Source organism: Hemicordylus capensis, chromosome 9, assembly GCF_027244095.1.
Source record: "Hemicordylus capensis ecotype Gifberg chromosome 9, rHemCap1.1.pri, whole genome shotgun sequence".
In the NCBI taxonomy this organism is placed as follows: domain Eukaryota; kingdom Metazoa; phylum Chordata; class Lepidosauria; order Squamata; family Cordylidae; genus Hemicordylus; species Hemicordylus capensis.
The window spans coordinates 30,687,653-30,709,343 of NC_069665.1; the positions used below are offsets into that span (position 1 = coordinate 30,687,653).

Here is a 21,691-nt window from a genome sequence, read left to right on the forward strand (position 1 = left end):
TCCCGGTGGCTATTCGCTCCTCAGTCTCCATCACAGCTTTTAGAAAGCATATCAAATCGTGGCTTTTTACCCCGGCTTTTGTTTGTCTCTGCTGCTGCTCTTTGTACTCTGTATTGCTTTTATGCTTGTGTTTCAATTTTTAATCAGATTTGTTTTATATTTTTAGCTTAATGTTTTAATTGTGTCTTTTTTACAATCTTGTTTTTAAATTTTGCTGTAAACCGCCTTGGGATCGTTTTAATGAAAGGTGGTATATAAATTTAACAATCAATCAATCAATCGAGTCGTAGGAAAGGGCTTTTTCTGCTTGGATAGCGGCTGCCAGCCAGAGTAAACCATACTGGACTAGATAGACCAGTGGTCTGACTTAGTATGACAGCTTCATGTGTTAATAACAGCTTAGTGATAAGAGCACGTTCATTGCATGCAGAAGGTCCCAGACCCAACCCCTGGCATAAACAGGGATGGAAAAGACCACTCGGCGGCTCTGGGGAGCTGCTACAATACTGGGTGAGATGGACCGAGAGTCTGGCTCCGCAGAAAGCAGCCTCACCTACATGTGGGCAGAGCGGGAGGGAAAGCAGGAGGGCCCGGCTCATGGACGAGGGGGCTCGGATTCTCCATGAAAAGGGAGTCAACAAAGAACAGCTGCTCCTGGTTAACCGCTAGTGTGGAAGCAGCCCAGGCCCCGGAACGTGCCCTGTCCTCAGCACAGCTTTAGGGGCCTTCACGAAACTGACTCGGACAAAGGAGACGAGATGGCCATGGGCGCTGCCCATGAAGGCAGTTTTAAAGAAACAAAGCTCCAATCAGACAGTTTAGCCTCGGCCCTATTTAGGTAGGTGTAACCTCTGCAAAAAGCACCCAGAGACGCGCTCATTTTGTCACCGCAGCTTTGAAGCGGGGGTGCCTTGGCTCTGCGTGCTGAAGCTTTAGGGATGCCGTTCCGGAAGCCAGCCGCAAAGCCCGCGCTACCCCTGGGGCTTACACAACCAGGCGCCTGAATCCAAGAGCAGATCCGAGGCACAGAGGAAACCTGACAATTACCTGTGACAAAAGCTCCTCTCGTTAGCTGGGGAGGAGAGCTGGTCTTTTGGTAGCAAGCATGACTTGCCCCCTTAGCTAAGCAGGGTCCTCCCTGGTTGCATATGAATGGGAGACTTCATGTGTGAGCACTGTCAGATATTCCCCTCAGGGGATGGAGACACTCTGAGAAAAGCAGAAGGTTCCAAGTTCCCTCCCTGGCAGCATCTCCAAGATAGGGCTGAGAGAGACTTCTGCCTGCAACCTTGGAGAAGCCACTGCCAGTCTGTGAAGACAATACTGAGCTAGAGAGACCAATGGCCTGACTCAGTATATGGCAGCTTCCTATGTTGCAAGCATGAACCCTTTGCTAAGCAGGATCTTCAAATGGTTTGTGTTTGAATGAGAGACTACATGTGTGAGCACTGGAAGATATTCCCCTTCGAGAGAGGACTGTAACTCAGTGGAAGAGCATCTGGTTTGCATGCAGAAGGCCTCATATTCAGTCCTTGGCAGCATCTCCAAGATAGGGCTTCCTCTGCCTGCAACCTTGGAGAAGCTGCTACCAGTCTGTATAGACAATACTGAGTGAACTGGACCAGTGGTCTGACTTGATATATGGCAGCTTCCTATGTTCCTACGTATTCCAAACCTCCAGCAGAAGGCAATGTAATGTGTCTCCTGCTAATGGCTGGAATTTCTGATGTCACTTAAAATGTATGCCTTGACTTGCATATCCGCACTGAAACCAGCAAGCTCACGTTGCACTGGCTGCTGCACCTCCCAGCCCCAATATCAATAATATTGATAATATTAAGCAGCGAAGGGAAGATGGGATCGCAGTTAAACCCTGGGAGCATTCCAACTACCTGCAAGCGAAAGCATAGTAATATCCAGCATCCTAATTATTAGACAGATATATAAAAGCTAGCCAGGGCTGTAATTAATGTCTGTATGCCAGAAGAAGAATTTGAGCAAATTTCAACCCTGGCAACCCTCTGCGTGTTGTTAATGGCTGTTCTGTCCACTAATTCTGTGCTCCAATTTTACCCGCATCAACCACAGACGACATGAGCTGCAGGAAAGCAAATGAATTTTTAATCATCCCTCTGATGTACAGTATAATTGCTGACTTTTATCAACGAGCAGTTAAACAAAGACTTAGAAAGGAATAAACATTTCTTAATTGCATGTCTGCCACCACTCACGGGAGGATAACCTTGGGAATGAGTAACTGGGTCCCATTATCACAGCTGCACACACGGGCAGGCATGTCGCAAGCAGCCCAGGTCAACTGTAGGTGCTTCAGCTTTTCTCCCCCACGGATGGGGGCATTTGCTGTTTCTCAGATGCCAAGTTATGCACCTGAGAAACAGTTACCCTTATCTGACATCGGAACCTAGGAAGCTGCCATATTCCAAGTCAGACTATTAGTCCCTCTAGCTCAGTATTGTCTACACGGACTGACAGTGCCTCCTCCAAGGCTGCAGGCAGGAGTCTTTCTCAACCCAACCTTTCTCTGGAGGTGCCAGGGAGGGAACTTGGAACCTTTTGCATCCAAACAGGCAGGTGCTCTTCCCAAAGCAGCCCCATCCCCTAATGGGAATATCTTGCAGCGCTCACACATGTAGTCTCCCATTCAAATGGAAACCAGGGCAGAGCCAGCTTAGCAAACACCCATCAACAACATACACCACCACATTCAGACTTGGCAGGGCAAAGATAATTCAGGAGCGCAGGTGGACCAGAGAGTCCACAGCAGGGCATGCACGGTCTGGCTAGCAAGAGAGGGAGGGAGAAGCTGGGTACAGAAGTATCTTTCCTGCTACTACAGTCTTCCTTTTTCTTAACCAAAGCTCTGACTTCAGGGGCATTTCGCAATGGGTTATGCTACGAGTCTGGCAGGTTGATTTCAGCCCTTCAAAGGGAAGTGGTTTTATGGCGCTGCTGTCCTCGGTGGTTCTGACAAGGGTGGCAGCTGCGATTCCCAGGACTAACATCAAATGAGTGCTGTAAGATATATATGGGGCCATAGCTCCGTGGAAGAGCAGCTGCATGGTTGCATGCAAGAGATCCCGGGTTCAAGCTCTGGCAGTATCTCCGGGCAGGGCTGGGAAAGACTCCTGAGCTTGAAACCATGGAGAGCACTAGCCCATCCATACTGAGCTAGATGGCTCAATGGCCTGACTCGGTATAAAGCAGCTTCCCCTGTGCCAGGTCTGTGGCTCAACAGAGGCCTGCAGGCCACACCAGGCCAACAAAGCTTCTCCACGGGTCCCCTGGCGTTTCGCCTCTCCCTGTTGCCCCACAGCGGTGGCTGGTGCCACAGGCTGGGTTGCTGTCCTGCCTCATGCTGCAGCCAGGACCCGTGTTGCCTGTAAGAGGAATTCCTAGATGTCGACGACTACAACTCCCAGCATCTCCAGCTGCAATGGCCTTTTGCTGGGGATTATGGGAGTTGTAGTCAACAGCATCTGGGAATCCCTCTTACAGGGAACACTGGCCAGGACTAACTACTGACAGTCAAAGCAAGCTGTGGGTACACGCACAGGGGATGCTGCCCTCAAGAAGCAGCTAAGGAACTAGGGGCGGAGAGGGCAGGCATAGGCAGCTGCCAGATACTGAGTCAGACCCTTGGTCCCTCTAGCTCAGTATGGTCTACACAGACTGGCAGTGGCTTCCACAAGGTTGCAGGCAGGTTTCTTTCCCAGTCCTCTCTTGGAGATGCTGCCAGGGAGGGAACCTGGAACCTTCTGCTCTTCCTAGGGTGGCTCCAACCCCTAAGGGGAATCTCTCACAGTGCTCCCACATGTAGTCTCCCATCCATATGCAACCAGGGTGGACCCTGCTTAGCTAAGGGGACAAGTCAGGCTGGCTACCACCAGACCAGCTCTCCTCCCAGCTGAGGAGGAGGACTGGTCTGCTCCCCAGTTAGCTGAAGTGCTGCTCTGGAACCATGACCAGGCCTGATTGGAAGGTGAAGCCAAGCAGATGTTTTGATGGTCTGGATTTTTCTCTGGGGGCGGGTGGGTAAATTTCCACAGGAGGGAGAAGACAAGTGTGCAGAAGGAAGAATGGAGACCAGCAGACAGACAGAGAAGGAAGGTAGATAGATGTGCAAAGGAGGAAGGAGATAAGCAGGGGAGGAAGGGTTTTCAATTACCTGGCTGAACTCCTCCCAGGAATTGCTCCAGGTCCAGTAATGGGCCTTGTACAGCCCCACCCGCACTGCCATCATCTCGTTGCCACGGTAATAAAATATGGGCCTGATGGAGAGAAGGGGCGAGGGAGGGAGGGACAAAGAGAGATGTACAGCCACATGAGAAATGTCGCGTGTCCAAACAAGCGGCTCCTTTGGCAGCCACACAGATAAGGGAGACAAACACTTTAACAGAGCCTGGCTGACAATTCGGCTATCAGTCAGGAGCAGGTTGCCTTCTAATAGCCTCCGCCGCAAGGTTTTCAATTAGCATTTTTTAAAGCGTCCATCAAGGAGAGAGTCCGCGTTTGCGTGAGAAAGAATGAAGCGCTGTGAAAGTCGTCTTGCTGGCGATGGTGAATCCTTGAACTACCAGACCGTGTAATTTCCCACAGAGGCGGATAACTTAAAACACTCCAAAGAGAGGGGCACCTACCCCATGGAGAGGCAAAGGATACCCGCGGCACATCCTGTCCCTGACTCGCCCTGCTCTGGGCTCCGCTTCCTGGCATTCCTACATTAAAGTCAGGAGCAGGTTAGGGAGGCACTAACCTCAAGGCATTGCCCCTTGCTCAGTTTGGACCACAGTCTCACACTCTCTCTCATCCCTGCCCATCCTTATATGCCTTGGCCCTTGCCCATTTCCGCTACTTTTAGCTGGTAACTCTGATGAGCTGGGGAGGATGAGGCTTCTTTCTGATCTTGCCATCTCCAAAGACAACTCTTCTCACCGTGTGTGTGTGTGTCACACACACACACACACACAGACACACACACACACACAAAAAGAAAGTTATCTCCAATGCGTGAATCGGTTTAAATAGAATACACTCAGCATTACTTCCACATATTCAACCCAGAGGTTTAACAGGAGGACTATTTGGGAAGCACATCAAGACTGGGGAGGGTCTCCAGCTCAGTGGGAGGCCCCCCGCCCCGAATGCCGAAGGGCCCCAGGTTCAACCCCGGCAGCATCTCCAGGTAAGGCTGGGAGAGACTGCTGCCTGAAACCTTGGCGAGCCGTTGCCACTCTGTGTAGGCAAGGCAGAGCTGGGAGAGCAAGGGTCTGACCCAATACAGGCAGCTTCGTTAGTTCGCCGGACGGTTGGAGAGGTGCGAGGAAAGCACTGAAATACCTGGGAGTGCCTGGGATGATGTGAAAGAAAAAGAAAGGCACGCCGCCATGCAGACATACTCCAGGTTCCTTCCCCAAACTGCACGTGTTCTAAGGAATTAAATAAAGCCCAAAGGAAGCTTCTCTTCTTCAGCTCAAAAGAGCAGCATTACTCACTGCACCACCTGCAAAGCTACCGCAGCAAAGTTACCAGCGTGGCGGCAGGAGAGGGTAGGAAAGGGGAGCAGGCTACGCTTCGGGCCTACAGCACAGGAATCGTGTGCCTGCTTTGCCTAACTTACATCTAGGGAAGAGCAACAGGGGGCAATTGAAATTTAAAGCTGCTTAACGTGCGAGAATGTTCTGCTATCAGCCATGCCACATCCTAAACAGAAGGAACACACCAGTTCGTGCTGCACGTCACACGCCGCCATATTTCTGCTTTTCCTCATAGACATTAATCCCTGTGCATAAGTCTGAACCAGTTTCAAGCACATTTAGATGCAGCGGCAACAACTGAAGGCATCCTGGGAACTAGCTGGGCTTCTCTGCACTCTCCACAAATGCAGCACATTTCCAGTCTTGAGCTCCAAAAGCAAAGCCGTTTGGGCTCCAGATTGCAACTCCTCGCTCCTCCGAAGAAGGACCCCTTCGTAAAATAAGCAGCTCTGAAACCCATCATTTCTGCTGCACACCAATAAGCAGAGCAGTCAGGGGACAGAAAGCAGTGAGAGGGGTGTTCATAACTCACCTGTCAATTAGCTTGCCTTGCAGGAGGACAGGTAAAAGGTCGATGCCGTCGATCTGTCTGTCACGGGGAGGCTGCAGCCCTGCCAGCATGAGGCTGGTGGTGAAGAGATCCATCACGCTCGCCAGCTGATGACTCACCTGCAATTGACAAGACAAGAGCATTTGCAAAGAAAGCCGTGCAAAGACCACAAGCTGAGAGACTTTCAGCTTCAAATGAGATCTTGCTGAGCATCTCATCACCTACCAAGGTATGCAATTTGGGGTTTGATTCTGGATTCTGCTCCTGGCTTTTGCACAGAGCTCAACAGGCACTCTGAACCTGCCACCTCTATAGACACCATATGGAAGACCTGATTAACTCTGTGTTTTTATCTGCTTTAAACACTTACAGCAACTTTTCTGCAAACAATATTCAAAAGTAGCATCCCCAAAATCCCAACAAATCAACAATGAAAGCAGAAGAATTACTAAGGTGCCAAAAAACCTAAAAGCATATGCCGGCGATGCAATGTGCATATTAACTCCAGCTCTCAACAAAAAGGCCTTTTATTGTACACAAAAGAAAAACTAAAAGATGGTAAACATAAGAAGTTTCGGTGTAACACACCATCCTCAGTTAAATAAACAAATGAGCACTGATGAAAACCTCCTCCGTTCCTTCTCCAGTCTAACACCCGGGGAACAGAGGTTTTCATTTGTTCAGCATAACTTAATGCCATCCAGAATTTAAAAACAGCAGCAGCAAAATCATAAAGTTAGCACAAAATGTAACCATTAAAAGCTGCTGAATTAAGACGCAGAGAATAAGGAGGTTCTAAGTTGTTTCCTGAAGGCTTGGGTGCCTTCCCTGCTTGGGCATTCCCCAGATGGGCCTGTCCTGTCACCACTTGCTTGACTGCACCTGCTGGGAGCACCTGTTGAGGCACCATCAATGCTGATCTTGATGAGGGGAGGATGCAGCGAGACGGGAGGTTTTTCATCTTGGGTCCCCAGATGTTGCTGGACTGCAGCTACCACCATCCTCTGCCTTTGGCCACTGTGGCTGGGGATGATGGGAGTTGTAGTCCAACATCTGGGGAGCCGAGTCTGAGAACCTGTGTGTTAGACCAGGGGTTCCCAACCTGTGGTACTCCAGATGTTGCTGAACTAAGGCTCCCAACATTCCCAGCTACAATTTATGATGACAGGGGATGATGGGAGTTGTAGTTCAGCTGCATCTGGAGTACCACAGGTCGGGAAGCCCCCCGCGTTGGACCAGCTTCCCCCATCCCTGAAACTCCAAATCATCATCTAGGGTAGAGAGCTTGGGGCTGCTGAGCAAAGACTGGTACGGCGGCAGAAGACCTCCAAGCCTAACTCTGGCGGACAATGTGACGCTTGACATTCTTCAAGCCGCATTGTAGAGCTTAGTGGGGAGGAAGTGGCTTAAGGTCACTTTGAGCATCATCACACGCACACAACGCGGCTTTTGATTCCTGCAGCGCATAAAGGCAGGTCAGTGGGGGGCTGGCAGTGAGTCCTTGTACCGCCCATCGTTATTAAACAGGGCCTGGAGTAGGCAGCTCACTTTAAAGGGGCAATTACATCCCTGGTTCTGCACGCCGTTTTCTCTGTAGAGGAGAGAGAAACTTCTCAAAGAAATGAAACGTCAGTGCTACAGCCACTTGGATTTATCTGCAGCACCACATGGGAGAGGAGGACCAGGGGAAGGGTACCATTTCTATAAACTTTGAAGTATTTTCAGAGGAGAAAAAACAGGGAAACAAAAATTTAGCATTTTCTTGGGTCGACAGCACTCTTTCATTCTGGTTGCCATTCCCATAGCAAAAATGGTGACCGGGGGGTGGGGAGGGAGAGAAAATTGGAGAGAGTAGCAGCCCAGTGAAAAATAAATAATGAAAACAGGAGCAAGATCAGATATTTCTCGTATCAGCAAGGAACAGCCGGTATTACGCACGTTAAGAAGAGGAGCGGGTTTTTTTTTATTATTATTATTTTTATAAACTCTCAGCGTACACAGAATGTCTTTAAGAAAATGAAATCCTTTTTGCTTTGGGCCACGTTGCGAGAAGAAATAGCCAGCGCCGGCGTTATCAGCGCTTTCAAGCTCTAACTCTGAATCAAAGGCGACAATTAATAAAGTTGCCCCCGCCAGGAATGGAAAGGAGGAAAGCTAAATATTTGAAACTGGGTGAACAAATGTCAGGGTGTTTTTAAATAAAATCCTTTTACATTTATCACAGCAAGCAGACTTGATATCCCTGTCTAATTCAATTTCAATTTGTGCCCTGTGGGAGATAGTGAAGAAAAGGTTGCAGTGCTGTCTTTGGGTTGATATGTTCTTTTCTCCTTCAGGGAGCAGAACCAGGGAGGTGGGAAGGCAAAGCGGGGGGGGGGGGGAGGAAGAAAAGGAGGGGGGCACGGAGCAAAAGGAGGATTCAGAGAGCAGCAGAATACAAATTCCTGCCAGCTGGAACCTTCTAGAAGGAAGATGCAACATGTGAAGACGTTGGAAGTTTCATTATTGCTTGTGAATCCAGATGGAAAATTCAGCCAAGAGGTCCACCCCACACACACAAACCTTGGGGCAGGGGGGAGGGTGGATGAGATCCAAAAAGGGTGCTTGTTTATGTTCAACAACTGTGGAACATAAGGGCAGGGTGGACTGGACCAGAGGCGATGGAAACAGAGAGCAACAGCCGATGTCCCTGCAGGACAGACTGGCCCAGAAACGGCAATAACGCACTCCCCAGGTATTCCCAACTTCACTCCTGCGGCTTCTGCTTCAAAGTGACATGACTACATCCTCGGATCACGGTGGGAGTATTGGCTCTGGTTCTCTTGGCCCACCTGCTGTGGGTGTTTGCCCAGGATCTGGGTCAAGGGGCCTTCCGTCTCGTCCACTGAACTGTCCACCTCGTCTCCCAAAGGGCTGAGAGACTGGCTCCTTCTCCCTGGGGCCTGCTTGCCACCTCGGACAAGGCACCAGGTGGGAATTAACAGAGAGGCTGAGAAGTGCTGAGCTCCAGTCCAAAGGATGACCCCTTAGACTCTCCTCTCCTTGGGGAGCAGAGCCTGGGTGGGGCAGTCAGGCCCAGGGGAGAACATGAAGAATCAGCTAAGTCCCAGTGCTTGTTAGAGCCAGTTGCCTGCCAGCCAGAGCCCTGCAACTCCATGCCGGACTCTGCCTGCCTGGTCCTCAGGTGCCTGTTACCCTCAAGGTGTGAGGGAAGAGATAATCTCCTGCAAAGCAACACCCATAAAGGCGCAGTCCTGGGCCGAGGACTTTTGTGCTGCATTGAGCTTTGAGTGGGAAGGAACATTTGCCTCTCTTCAGGGAGATAATCCTAGCCCAGTAAACAACTTCCAGCCTGCTCATGTTGATCCCTAGATGCTTCCCTGTAAATTGTGCAGGCAGTCTGTGAGCTACATCAGCTTCCATTAGCCGGTGACTCACTGTCACTAGAGGTGTGAATATAGCATTGTGGAGATGTAGCTAAAATTTCTGAAGGTGCTCTACTGAAAAAGGAGAAGAGACCACAATAAATAGGCAAGAGACCTTTCAAAAGAGACAGAGCGTGAAGCAAGGACCAGAAAAGCACAAAAGGAATCATGCATTACCACGGGAACTCTAGGAAGCAATGACAGGGCTTGTGCTAGGCGGAAATCCAAGCAGTTCTCACCTGCAGTAGGGAACCAGTGGAGGATCAGAACACAGAGGTCTTGAATGCAAGAAAGCAAGGAGGAAAGAACAATCAACATCCACATTCATCTTAAAACAGAGCTGCCGCCACCACCACCACCAGTTTCACACAGCGCAGAATAGGCCACAGGTCTATCTCTAAAGGGGATCTCAGCCAAGGAAGCCAGCTGCCCAGCAGCCCTCCAAGGTGAAGAGGATGAGGCACCAGGCTGTCGGAGAGGCTGGCAGGACCTGATGTCGCCTCCCGAATGAGGGTTAGAGCTACAGAGCCCCCTGGCCTCTCAAAGACTGCTGTCTACCCTGCTAAGTCTCTGGATGGTGCCCTCTGCTTGCAAAAGATTCACAAGGAAGGGGCCGTGGCTCAGTGACAGAAGAGATCCTTGGGTGACAAGGTCCCAGGTTCATCCCCCAGGATCTCCAAGTAGTAACAACAACAACAACAGAAATCAAAAGATCAAAGAGAAGGTGATGGGCAAGCCCCTCGCCCAGGACCCTGGAGAGGAGGAGAGACTGGCCTAGATGGGCCAATGCTGTCAGCATAAGGTGGCTTTACACGCTGGAGAGGGGCTCCCTTAGCTCAGTGGCAGGACAGGTCCCAGCTCTGGTCAAAAAGATCTCCGGGGAAGGCTGGGGAAGCCCCGAGACCCAGTCAGAAGAGGCACCCTGGGCTAGATGCACCAAGGCCCTGATTCAGCACATGCCACCCTGATTCAGCACTGTTCGCCAAACGAAAACCGAGAGAGCCCTGGTGTCCTACTGCACACGGTACTCATTCACCATGACAAACACACCCCGTCCCTCTGCCTGATGGGCTGCTTTCCAGCCACCCCGCTGCATCCCTCCCTGTAAGTCAACATGTCATTCTTACAATGCCTTCTTCCCGATTTAATTAAAAACCCTGAAAGGAGATGTAAATGAGAAACGAAATGTTTTCTTTGTCCATGAGCACAAAGGATTCCTAACAAGAGTCCAGTTCATGAATAGTCCCTTCTCCCCAGAATGAAGACATCCACAAAGGGGAGAAAATGCCGTTATTTACTAAGCAGCCTGGCCTCCTGCTGACTTGATTGCTTTTGCCATTAATGAGCACAGGGACGGTTTCCTGCACACACCAGCCCTGCCACCTGAGGAGAGCTACCTGCTGGTTATTGCAGAGCTAAGAAGCACTCTCGTCTGCGGGCAAAGTGGGAAACAGGCGCATCCTGATACCAAGACCTCCCTTGGCGCTATGCTTAGTGCAAAAAATGTTCTGGCTCAAGGCATTTGAGGATGTAGGACAACGTTTATTGAAAGGACAGCCCTTCCTAACTGCTATACTGGGGGAAGCTTGGCCAGGTGGCCTTCAGGTGGGAGTTCTCAACCCTGTGTTTCTAGATGTTGTTGGACTACAACTCCCATCATCCCCAGCCACAGTGGCCAAAAGCCTTGGAAGCTGCAGTCTGAAGGGCTTGGGAGTTGTAGTCCAACATCTGGGGACACGAGGTTGGGAACCTCTGCCTTAATGTATGGTGGGATCTTCATCCCTGAAGTCTCCAGGAGAGCAGGCTGGAAAAACTTCTGTTTGGATTTTGCTGGTATCAATCCTGGCAGGAGAAGCAGCAGCAGCAGCAGCTGGGTGCTCTCTTACTTTCCTGGGTGCTCTCTTACTATCACTTCCTGTCCTATCTCTAAGAAATGAGGGGATCTGGGGGTTTTCTCTCGGTTTGGCACCTAGGGCAAGATGCTTCACTGGAGCAGGTGAGTTAACTCTAACACTGGAAGGGGTGGGGCGGAAAAAGAGAGAAGACTGCTGGTGACACTCAAAGGTTCCCAAACAAAACATACACATCTGATCCTATGCAAGAGACGTAAAGGTCAGCCAATCAGCTTTCTGGTTTGGCACACAGATGCCACAGGAGCTCTCAAGAGGAACAGATGGAAGCCGTGACACAAAGCCCATCGACATGCATGCAAGAAGAAGCCAGGGCATTCTGGTCCCTCACCGTGCCAGCAGGGATGTGTCCTGGCCACCAGGCAATGGCGGGCATCCTCATGCCTCCTTCAAAGGTCGTTTCCTTGCCACACAGGAAGGGGCCATTGCTACCTCCTAGAGAAAGAAAGGGAAACATAATTACAAATGCAGGGCAGACCAGATACTGAAGCAAGGAAAACAAAATGGCAGGAGGATGACAGTGCCCGGAAAGGCCATTCCAAAAGGATGCTGTCAGTCCAAAAGGACAGGATGCAGAGCCATGCAAGCACCCCCAAACTTTTATATTTGAGAGCCAGGGTGGTGTAGTGGTGAGCCTCTTGGCCTAGGACCGGGGACAAACAACAAAGCCTTTTGGATGTGTACTGTAAAGTTTACTGAAGCTTCTAACCTGACAAATTCGCCACATGTGACCGTTTTATGCAACAGCGCTTGGCCAAAGCCAGACAGAGAGACAAAGCTCAGCACCAGGAAAACCTCACCTTGGTCAGGAGCCGAGATTAACGCAGCTCCATTGTCAGAGGTGAAGAACACAAAAGTGTCCCCACTGATGCCCAGCTTGGCGAGGTGACACAGAATTTTCCCCACACTAAAGTCAATTTCTCGAACTGCATCTCCATACCTAAGGGGCAGAGAGAACCATACTGTCAAGAGGCAGAAACTAGCAAATGTGCATTTCCTTTTTCCAAAGATGGCTTATCCCAACTTGCAAACCTTCATAGTACTTAGCTCTGAGAAAGATCAGGGCATAAGCCTGCCTGGATATACTGATAGTGGGGACGGGGCCATGGCTCAGTGGCAGAGCCCCTGCGAGGGAGTGCGCAGAACCGGCTGGGGGAAGGAAGAAGGCCTGGGGGGTGGGGCGACTTTAAGGGCGGGGGAGGGTGCACTTACCCCTCCCTCTGCTTCTCCCCCGCCGGTGCTCCGCTTGGAAAGGGACCGTCGGGGCAGCAGTGTACCTCCCTGCTACCCCGTTGCCTCCTCGGTCCCGACGTCCCCGGAAGTAGCCAAAGCGCCTGCGCACGCACATGTCGCGCTCACGGGTGCACACGTTAGGTGCCCGAGTGCAACGTGCGTGTGCAGCCGCATCAGGTGCTTCTGGTGACATCGGGACCAAGGAGGCAACAGGGAGGTACGTTGCCACCCTGACGGTCCCTTTCCAAGCGGAGCGCCGGCAGGGGAAAAGCAGAGGGAGGGGTAAGTACACACACACCCGCCTTTGAAACAGCAGAAATGCCGGTTGTTTGATCCAGTTCGGAGGCTCATAAAGGGCCTCCGAACCGGTTACGTGCACATCCCAAGCCCCTGCTTGGCATGCGGAAGGTCCCCAGTTCAATCCCTGGCAGCCTCTCCAGGAAAGAGATCCACAGATCTTGGAGATCCACAGCCAGTCAATGTAGAAAATACTGAGCTAGGCGGACCAAGGTTATACTGAGTCATACTGACTCAGTATAAGGCAGCTTCCTAGGTTCCTAACTCCCTATAAAAATAGCATCCTCTACCTTAATCAAACAACTCCACAAAAATACCCCAAGGAAAAGAAAAAAGAGTAGCCATTTTCTGTTCTGACCCGCACATTTTCCTCCTTAGGCTTCTGCACTGGGTTTCGGACCAATCCTGTTTCAGACCTGTGTGGGGCCCTGTCCTTAGCCTCACTCAGTTTTCAGCAATTTTATTATTAATTCTTCATCATCATCAGAGCTGGCCACCCCACTTTCTTTCAGATGGTAAGAGATGTGCTAATTCATCTTCAGTGGAGGTTGAGACCTCTGGAGGATTTGCTGTCATCCCATGCTAATTACACACACACACACACACACACACACACACACACACACACACGTCCCCACACTTTTAAAGAGGAACCTCTTTCAAGCAAACCACCAGTTCTGTGCAACCAAGGCGGGGGGGGGGGGAGGGTTGTGGGGAGAGATGCTTCAGCTCCAAAGGTGACTCACAGCCCTCGTTGGCTGGTGCCCAAGAACTTCCTGGAGGCATACACAGGCGCGTGAGTGGCATCGATTGCCCAATAGAGGAAGAACGGCTGCTGGCTGGCATGCTGGGTGCTAATGAAGTCGAGGGCTTCCTGGAAATGACAAGAGAGCCGGCTTTAACTGAGGATCTGTGGGTTTGCTCAAAACCTTTGCCAGAAAAAATATTACCTGTAAGTAGGTTTGCGTTAGGTTTCCTTCCCCCGTCTTATGATCTATCTTTATATCTTCATAATACCTAAAAGATAAACAGAACCAGAGGAGTGGGGGAATCTAATTCCAGAAGCTTTTCAAAAGATAATAGTGGGCAAATAAAGGCTTTGCTTCCAATTAGCCCCTTGGGAAAACAGTCCCAAGCCTGGGTGTGATAAGAGAGCAGCATCCACAGTGGAAGGCACTCCAGATACCTTTGCTCAGAGACGTTCCACTTTTCAAATCTGGGTCCCCAGATGTTGCTGGACTACAACCCCCATCATCCCCATCATTACTGGGGTGATGGAAGTTGTAGTCCAGCAACATCCGGGGATCCAAGTCTGAGAACCTCTGTAGGAGGGAAACCTCAGTTCTTTCTATCCAATGAGTTCTGACTGACTGATTAATCATGACTGCATAAATCTGCATGACTAAATGCATTTTTTAAAGTATTTTGTTTTTAGATGGTCTGTGTATACATCTCAACTGGTGCCATCTTAGAAGAGGCCTCCCCTCCCCTGAGAAACTGATAGCAGAATGCCTCTCCCCAAATGAGGCCTGCCACCAGTGATAAAAACAGCATAGTAAATACTTACCAGCCTATATTAACAAGAATAAGCTTTATTTGTTTTTGTTTTAAATATAGTGCTTGATTTATTTGGGACTTTTTTTAGGCAACTAAAGTTTTTAACAGTTTAATCTTGCCAATGAATTGATTAAAGGTTGCTGCTTTAACATTAAGCCTAAATGCCATTTAGATAAAGCATGTAAACTTGCCACCAGTTTGACTGGGGGTTTCCTGCACTGCATGCTTCTTCCCACACAGAAATCAATCAGAGGTACTTCTTAATACCTCTTATCTTTGTACACCTCTGTATTATATTTCTGCAGGCACAATATACTTCTACCCAGGAAAACGGCCGTCAGGAAAGTGACCTTCTCGGGAGTAAAATTGGCTGGTGGATTTCCGCCAACGTTACAGGGCTAGAAGAATCAAACTGGGGCCTAACTTCTGAGTGATTAACTCTGCAACTTTGTTGTTGTTGTTAATGGAGTTCTCATGCATAATTTACTGCACCCAGCAGCTCCTGGGCGGCGGATGCAAAGCCCTCAGTGGAGTTTCAGGGGGTGTCTGCATCAGTTCTCCTTGGATGCCCAGGATGTCTCCGTGAATGTTGACATGTGGTGGAGGTGGAGGAGTTTCTGGAAGATGCAATCCAGAATGCAATCTGGAAAATGCAATCCAAATGCAATCTGGAAAATGCAATCCAGAATGCCTGGAGCTTCCCAAACTCTTCCCAGAAGGCAAGCCAAATACAAGCACACCATGCTCCACTGCAAGGAAGGACAGAAGGCTGGAAGTTGGGGTCTTCCACTGCAGTGGATTAGAAACTCAGCCGAGTGGAACCAGGAGGGTTTGGCAGAGGGCAACCAAGAGTCGCAGAAGAGCAGCTACCTGCCAATCATGTCCCAGTCCCGATAAACAGGGATGTTTGGAGCAGATCTGTTGTCATACGGCCCAAAATGGCAGTTCGGGGATCCAAACCATGTGTCAAATCCATGCCTCAAGGGATGGAACCGAGGCCTGTGGCCAAGGTGCCTAGAAAGAGGAATGAAAGAAAGTGTTGGGAAGGTCCAGAGAGGCCCATTGTAAAGAGGAAATTAAAATAAGGAAACGGAAGCCACTATGCCCAGCTTGCATTATTCATACATCACAGAATCCATCTTTTCTGGTGGAGAATTTTGATTGGCTCAGCACAGAAGACACAATCAGGTGACCTCCACAGTGCATGCTGGTCCCATGTCTGCCCATCACAGCCTAAGTGGCAGCCAAAGAGTCAGAGGAAGGGGAGCCCCACAAGAGAAAAGTGCTGGCACGTGGGGGACGCACTGCTTCCCCCCTCTCAAGGGCACACTTCACCCAGCCCTAGAAACAGGCAGCCCCCACAGGCTCCAGGTCAGGCCAATCAGGTGCTTCCGGCGCTCACAAGAGGTGCCGTGCCGTGCGCTCAGACTTAATGAGCTTTCTCACTAGGGCTCAGAGGTTGTTCAAGACTGGCTGCTTCCCAGATAACTCCCTGGAACCAATCTGTATCTCTGCTGTTTATTTCCTTTCCCCAGGTGTATGAATTTACATTTATTAGCACTCAGCTGCATCCCTTTGCCTGCAGCCCACTGAGCTGGGTTCCCACCCCCCTTCTCAGCAATAAATAATTCACAGCTCTGGGTACTTTGCTTTCCTTCCTAAGCCTGCATTTCTGGGGGCAAAAACAAGCTGAACGTGAGTGGGGGTTCGCTGGCATGTTTGCAGAACCCCTCCGAGATGACCACCTTTTGCCTGGGATGCACAAGCACGCCCTCGTTTTACATTTTATCCCACCTTCCCAACAAGGGGCAAAAGGCAGCAGATCTGGTTGCCTTCCCCCTCCCCTCTTATCTGGCGAGGTTGGTTTGGTGGAAAGAGAAGCCATTGGGCTCAAGGTCACCCTGGGAGATCCATGGCGCAGAGGGGAGCTCTCCCTAGCTCTCCTCCACCCTAATCCAACACTCTAGATCAGCGGTTCTCAACCAGGAGTCCCCAGATGTTGTTCAGACTACAAGGCCATTGTGGCTGGGGATGCTAGGACTTGTAGTCCAACAACATCTGGGGACCAACGGCAGAGAACCACTGGCCTAGCGCTCAAATTATTGTTGCAGGAGGGGAGGAGGAATGTTAAGAGGCCCGCAAACCCTACCAGTGACTCGACTCTATTTAATGCAAGCATGTCGTGGTGCAGTGGTTAGAGTGCTGGACTAGGACCGGGGAGACCCGAGTCCAAACCCCATTCAGCCATGAGACTCGCTGGGTGACTCTGGGCCAGTCGCTTCTCTCTCAGCCTAACCTACTTTGCAGGGTTGTTGTGAGGAGAAACTGAAGTATGTAGTACACCGCTCTGGGCTCCTTGGAGGAAGAGCGGGATATAAAATGCAAAAATACATTTAAAAAATAAAGTGTCCCCGCCACCCCACTGCCTTTTAAAAACTGTAGCTAAGAGGGCCTCACAAAAAGTAAGGGGGCCAGGCAGTGTTCCCTCTAACAGGGATTGCCAGATGTTGTTGACTACAACTCCCATGATCCCCAAGCAAAAGCCACTGCAGCTGGGGATTCTGGAAGTTGTAGGCAACAACACCTGGGAATCCCTGTTAGAGGAAACACTGGGGCCAGGCCCTCTTCCTGTTTCAGATGGTGACCCCTTTGAGGACACGGGACCAGCTTCTCATATCTTCCTCCTTGAGGATCTGTTGTTGTTGTTAAGAGCTGTATATACATAGATTGAATAATAATACCATGGCAAACAATTTGAGGCCTGCACTGGCCTCCGATTCTGCTCCCCAATCAAGGACAGATTTATACATATATATGCCACATTTATCAGCTTATGTCATGCCAGACTTGCATTTTTGGATAACAAGCGAGATTCCGCTATTAATTCATTGAAATGATGTGTCATTTTGAATTATGTTCAACTGGCAAACAAAATATGTGGCACACTTTGCATACATTCTTCGTGCCAATTAACATAGCACCCTGAGCCAACAATTCCCCAAATCGCCCCATGCATGAGGACACCTTAGAGGGGGCTGTGCAGCAGTGTGGAGAGGCCAGCAGGGTGGAAGGTGGTGTAGTTTTAAGGTCCAAAAGCAGCCAAACTCTGTGCCCTGTTCATACGGAAAATGCCACTGGAAGGAACCTCTGGGGGGGGGAATCACAAATCACTGCCCTGACCACCACCAATTTCCCTATTAGCAGTAAATCTACCCCAATCAGGGAAGTCAACAGACAGGGGAGCAATAGGAAGAGAGCAGACATCTCTGTCTTGACTTGTTCTCTCTTTTTCTTCCAAAACGACTCAGAAATCACACTTTCCTCCACAGCTGCTGCAAGAGGAAAATCACGCTCTTAACAACCGTGATTTATATAAAAGAACTGTTTTCCGTGGTCTTGCCATTTCCTTTGTTAACACCTGCGCCAGCCCCACAGAGAGGTTTGTCATCAATTTCAATGATCCAGCTCTTAGCTCTTTTAAAAGAGCTCCCAGGATACAGCACAGGCAGATCACGGGTCAATATTTGTTCAGTTGCTCTCCATTTACCCTCTGCCCGCCTAGATTATGCTCTGACTCATCACAACTCTGTCATCAGTTGGCTGTCCTTTGGAAAGGGAACGAGCCGTTGAAGCCACCAAAGAGCCCAGTTATTCAGGCAGAAGCAAGAAAGGAGACCCTTTCAGTCTGGAAAACAAGTGCCACATCTGCAATGTTCTGCAGGGGCCAGAGATAAAAGAGATTAAGATGACCGTGACATGCTCCAGCAGGGAGACTTTGAAATTTGTGATGAAAACAAGGGCAACATGGCCATGCTTTAGAAGACAGCCCTCAGTTCTGAAATTAATCACAGCAGGTGGCTGGGGAGATACCCTGCCTGGATTTTGGAAGGAAGGTGGAGCCAACTTGTGCAGGCCCCGAGTCCTCCATATATGAACTCTCCCTGCCCCTCCACAGAGCAGTAGTCAAGAAGGAGATTTACCATTTGCCAACGATCTTATTGACATATCCTGCTTTCTTCAGCAATTCTGGTAGGAGGAGTTCTGAATCTGGGATGCCTCCTACTATTTCCTGAGGGGTATACGCTGCATGAAGAGAGAAAACTTCAGCCAGGTTAGCATGCAGATTATTGAAGTTCTCTGCAGGAACAGGATATATTAACTGTACTTTACACTGCAAGATTTGAATGGGATTTTGGAACTCAGGTGAAGAAACAAGGAAATAGGTAGGGAGGCCGTTAGATTGCTGGGGGGTGGGGGTGGCACAGCAGCGTCTAGGCCAGTGAAAGTTTTTTTTGCCAAAGTTGCCCCCACTTGGAAAAATAATGTTTTTCAAATGGGGCTACTTTAGTCGAAAACTATCAGTGTGCTGAAACTGTGTGCATAGTTTCCCACTGTGCTGACCTCTGTGTGTGCTGCTTTTTCTCAGTGCTGGGAGCACTGGAGGTCTGACTCACTATAAGGCAGCTTTATTACCATATTTACCCAAACCAAAGACGACTCTAAATTTAAGATGGCCCCATCTTAAAAAATATAGGTTAAATACAGGTTATGCATGTATTTACCCAAAAGGAAGAGCTCTGAATTTAAAACAACCTCTGCCACTCCCCACTGATTTCTAACATCAAAGGACTTTGAAAAAACTATAAACGCTGTATGTTTATATACGCAGAGTCCAAGGCCTGATCCCTGGCACTTCTCACTGTAGGAAGGGCACGGAGAAGGCCTGCAGTAGACTTCTGCTTCAGATCTGAAGAACCACCATCCATCTGCACTGGCAGCAGCAGGCCAGATGGAGGACAGCGCCTGACTCCACAGGTGATGGGCTTATCTTTCAAATCAACTGGACAGCCTGCCCCGTTTTGTCTACCTCGAACACAGTATTAAACAAAGGCCATGGGAACCTGGTGCAAGATCACTGGCTGGTTTTCAGTGCTGCCTGCATTCTTCTGCAGCTCTCTTGCTCTTCTAACATATGAGCAGCCCCTCCTCTGCCAGCACAGAGACAAACACCCACGCTTGCCAATGCGCAGCATGCATCAATCCGGAGCTGCAAATGCATGCGCCAGAACATATGGTCCCCAACAGCATCTGCCATTTTGGAACAAATGATACTCACACCAACCATATTGGCCTGAAATCAGCTCGAGCTCAAGGCCGCCCCCCCAGGAGAGCTGGAGCAGAGCCCTTACTGTGGACAGCTTGGTGGTGCCCTCCAGATGCCCTTGCCTGGCTCAGTAGGAAGAACATATTTTGAGAAGGCTGGGTTTCAGGCAGACTGTCAACCTACAATATTAACATGCGACTTCTTCCCCCACTCTTTGCTGAATGTTAATTAACCTGTCCAATCAAACTCCTTGACTTGCAGAAGAAAAAAACCACAGATTAACAACTGAGCGCTGGTATTTCTGTTCTAGCAGGGAACATTGGGAGACATTCTCTTTTGCAAGATGCTTCCTGTTAGCTGGACTGGCACACCAGGCCAATCAGTCTGCATCACAGCCTGATCCTAAGCCTCCTGAGAATGCCTTTACTCAACAACCACATCAACTGGTTTCAATAAGACTTGCTTCTGAGTAGGCGGGGTGAGGACAGAAGCTTCTAACTGTGACCTTAAAGCGGGAGCTTGAAGAAAGACATCGAAAGCTGCCTTCCACTGAGTCAGACCCTTGGGCCATCTAGCTCAGTACTGTGGCTGTCAAATGTTTCAGGCAGGGGTCTTTCTACCTGGGGATGCTGCCAGGGACCGAACATGGGCCTTAAGCATGCAGGCCTATCAGGGAGGAGAGCAGGTCTGGTGGTAGCAAGCATGAATGGTCCCCTTTGCTAAGCAGGGTCTGCACTGGTTTGCATTTGAATGGGAGATGTGTGAGCACTGTCAGAAATTCCCCTCAGGGGATGGGGCTGCACTGAGAAGAGCATCTGCATGCAGAAGGTCCCAAGTTCCCTCCCTGGCAGCATCTCCAAGATGAGGCTGAGAGGCTACAGCCTTGGAGAAGCCGCTGCCAGTCTGTGCAGACAATACTGAGCTAGATGGACCGATGGTTGGACTCAGTTTAAGGCAGTTCCAAAGCAGGGGCTCTCCCCTTGAGCTACAGCCCCTCCCCAAGAAGCTGCCTTATACCAGGGACATGGGTTATGTCCCTAGTACATCGAGTTCTTATACCAAGCCAGATTCGTGGCCCATCTAGCTCAGTATTGTCTACACTGATGCTGCCGGGGACTGAACCTGAGGCAGATGCTCTTCCACTGAGTTACGGCCCCACCCCTGAGCCCTTGAGCAGCTTTCAAGAATTAAAAAGTGCATTTGCAGAAAGAGGAGGACGCACCGTTTCTGGCATGGGCGTTTGTGGTATAGAAGCCATTCCTGATTGGGAGGCGACCGGTCAAGAGTGCTGCCCTTGCTGCGGAGAGAAAGGGAAAGCCATCAGACGCACATGAAGGTGGCAGAGTGCAGGTCCCCAAGGGCACTTTCTCCCCACTTTCCCCGCTGGGTGTCTGGTCATACCTACGAGCATTTCACAGTGGACCTGGAGGAATTTATTTCTGCTGGATGAGATTTTGAAACTGCTACTGCTTAGCATAACATTGTTAAGTTGCAATGCACTTTATAATCTTAAGCAGCAGAGACTCCATGGCAGGCTTGAACCCAGCCAACACTTCACCCACTGGACAATGCTGCTGCTCCCTAATGACTTTGGAGTTTACTCACATGGAGAACAGAGAGGGTTGGCGGTGTAGAAGCTTGGGAACAGCATCCCTTCTGAAGCCATTTGGTCTAAATTTGGGGTTTCTTTGGAAGGGTGCCCAAACACACCTAAGTCACCCCAGCCCATCTGAAGAAACAACCAACATGCAAGAGAAAGAAAAGGTCATTAATTGATGTATAGAATAACCTACATCTCTCTCACTCAAATACTTCCAAGCTTTGCTCTATCAGCCTTCACTGTTAACACACAAGTATGTCCCATAATTACATCCGCTGCTCCAGGATTAAGAGGGCAGCGGTTCTCATCATTAAGAGTAAACACAGCCTGGTTTAAGAGGCAGGGACTTCAGAAAAGGAGGGCAGGAAAGTTAACACACAAAACAAAACCAAGAGTTCAAGGAATCCCAGTACAAAACGTCAACACAAGAATATCCACGGATTCCTGTTTAGTACAGGTA

General features: G+C 49.7%; 1 protein-coding gene across 3 annotated transcripts in view; it reads right to left on the minus strand.

Annotated features, from left to right (window-relative positions):
- GALNS (galactosamine (N-acetyl)-6-sulfatase) overlaps window positions 1–21,691 on the minus strand; it is a 43,801-nt gene that overhangs the window by 19,325 nt on the left and 2,785 nt on the right. For 2 of the 3 annotated variants that reach the window (XR_008311279.1, XM_053271205.1), the window contains exons 2-11: window positions 21,237–21,360; window positions 20,854–20,928; window positions 18,508–18,610; window positions 15,398–15,541; window positions 13,921–13,987; window positions 13,717–13,844; window positions 12,241–12,380; window positions 11,772–11,875; window positions 6,088–6,224; window positions 4,187–4,289 (exon numbers count right to left, since the gene is read on the minus strand). Coding sequence is in view for 2 of the 3 variants with exons in the window: in XM_053271205.1 (XP_053127180.1) it covers window positions 4,187–4,289; window positions 6,088–6,224; window positions 11,772–11,875; window positions 12,241–12,380; window positions 13,717–13,844; window positions 13,921–13,987; window positions 15,398–15,541; window positions 18,508–18,610; window positions 20,854–20,928; window positions 21,237–21,360 (1,125 nt within the window). In the remaining variant the exon portion in view is untranslated. The remainder of the gene's footprint in view (window positions 1–4,186; window positions 4,290–6,087; window positions 6,225–11,771; window positions 11,876–12,240; window positions 12,381–13,716; window positions 13,845–13,920; window positions 13,988–15,397; window positions 15,542–18,507; window positions 18,611–20,853; window positions 20,929–21,236; window positions 21,361–21,691) is intronic. The other variant, XM_053271206.1, reaches the window with a different exon arrangement.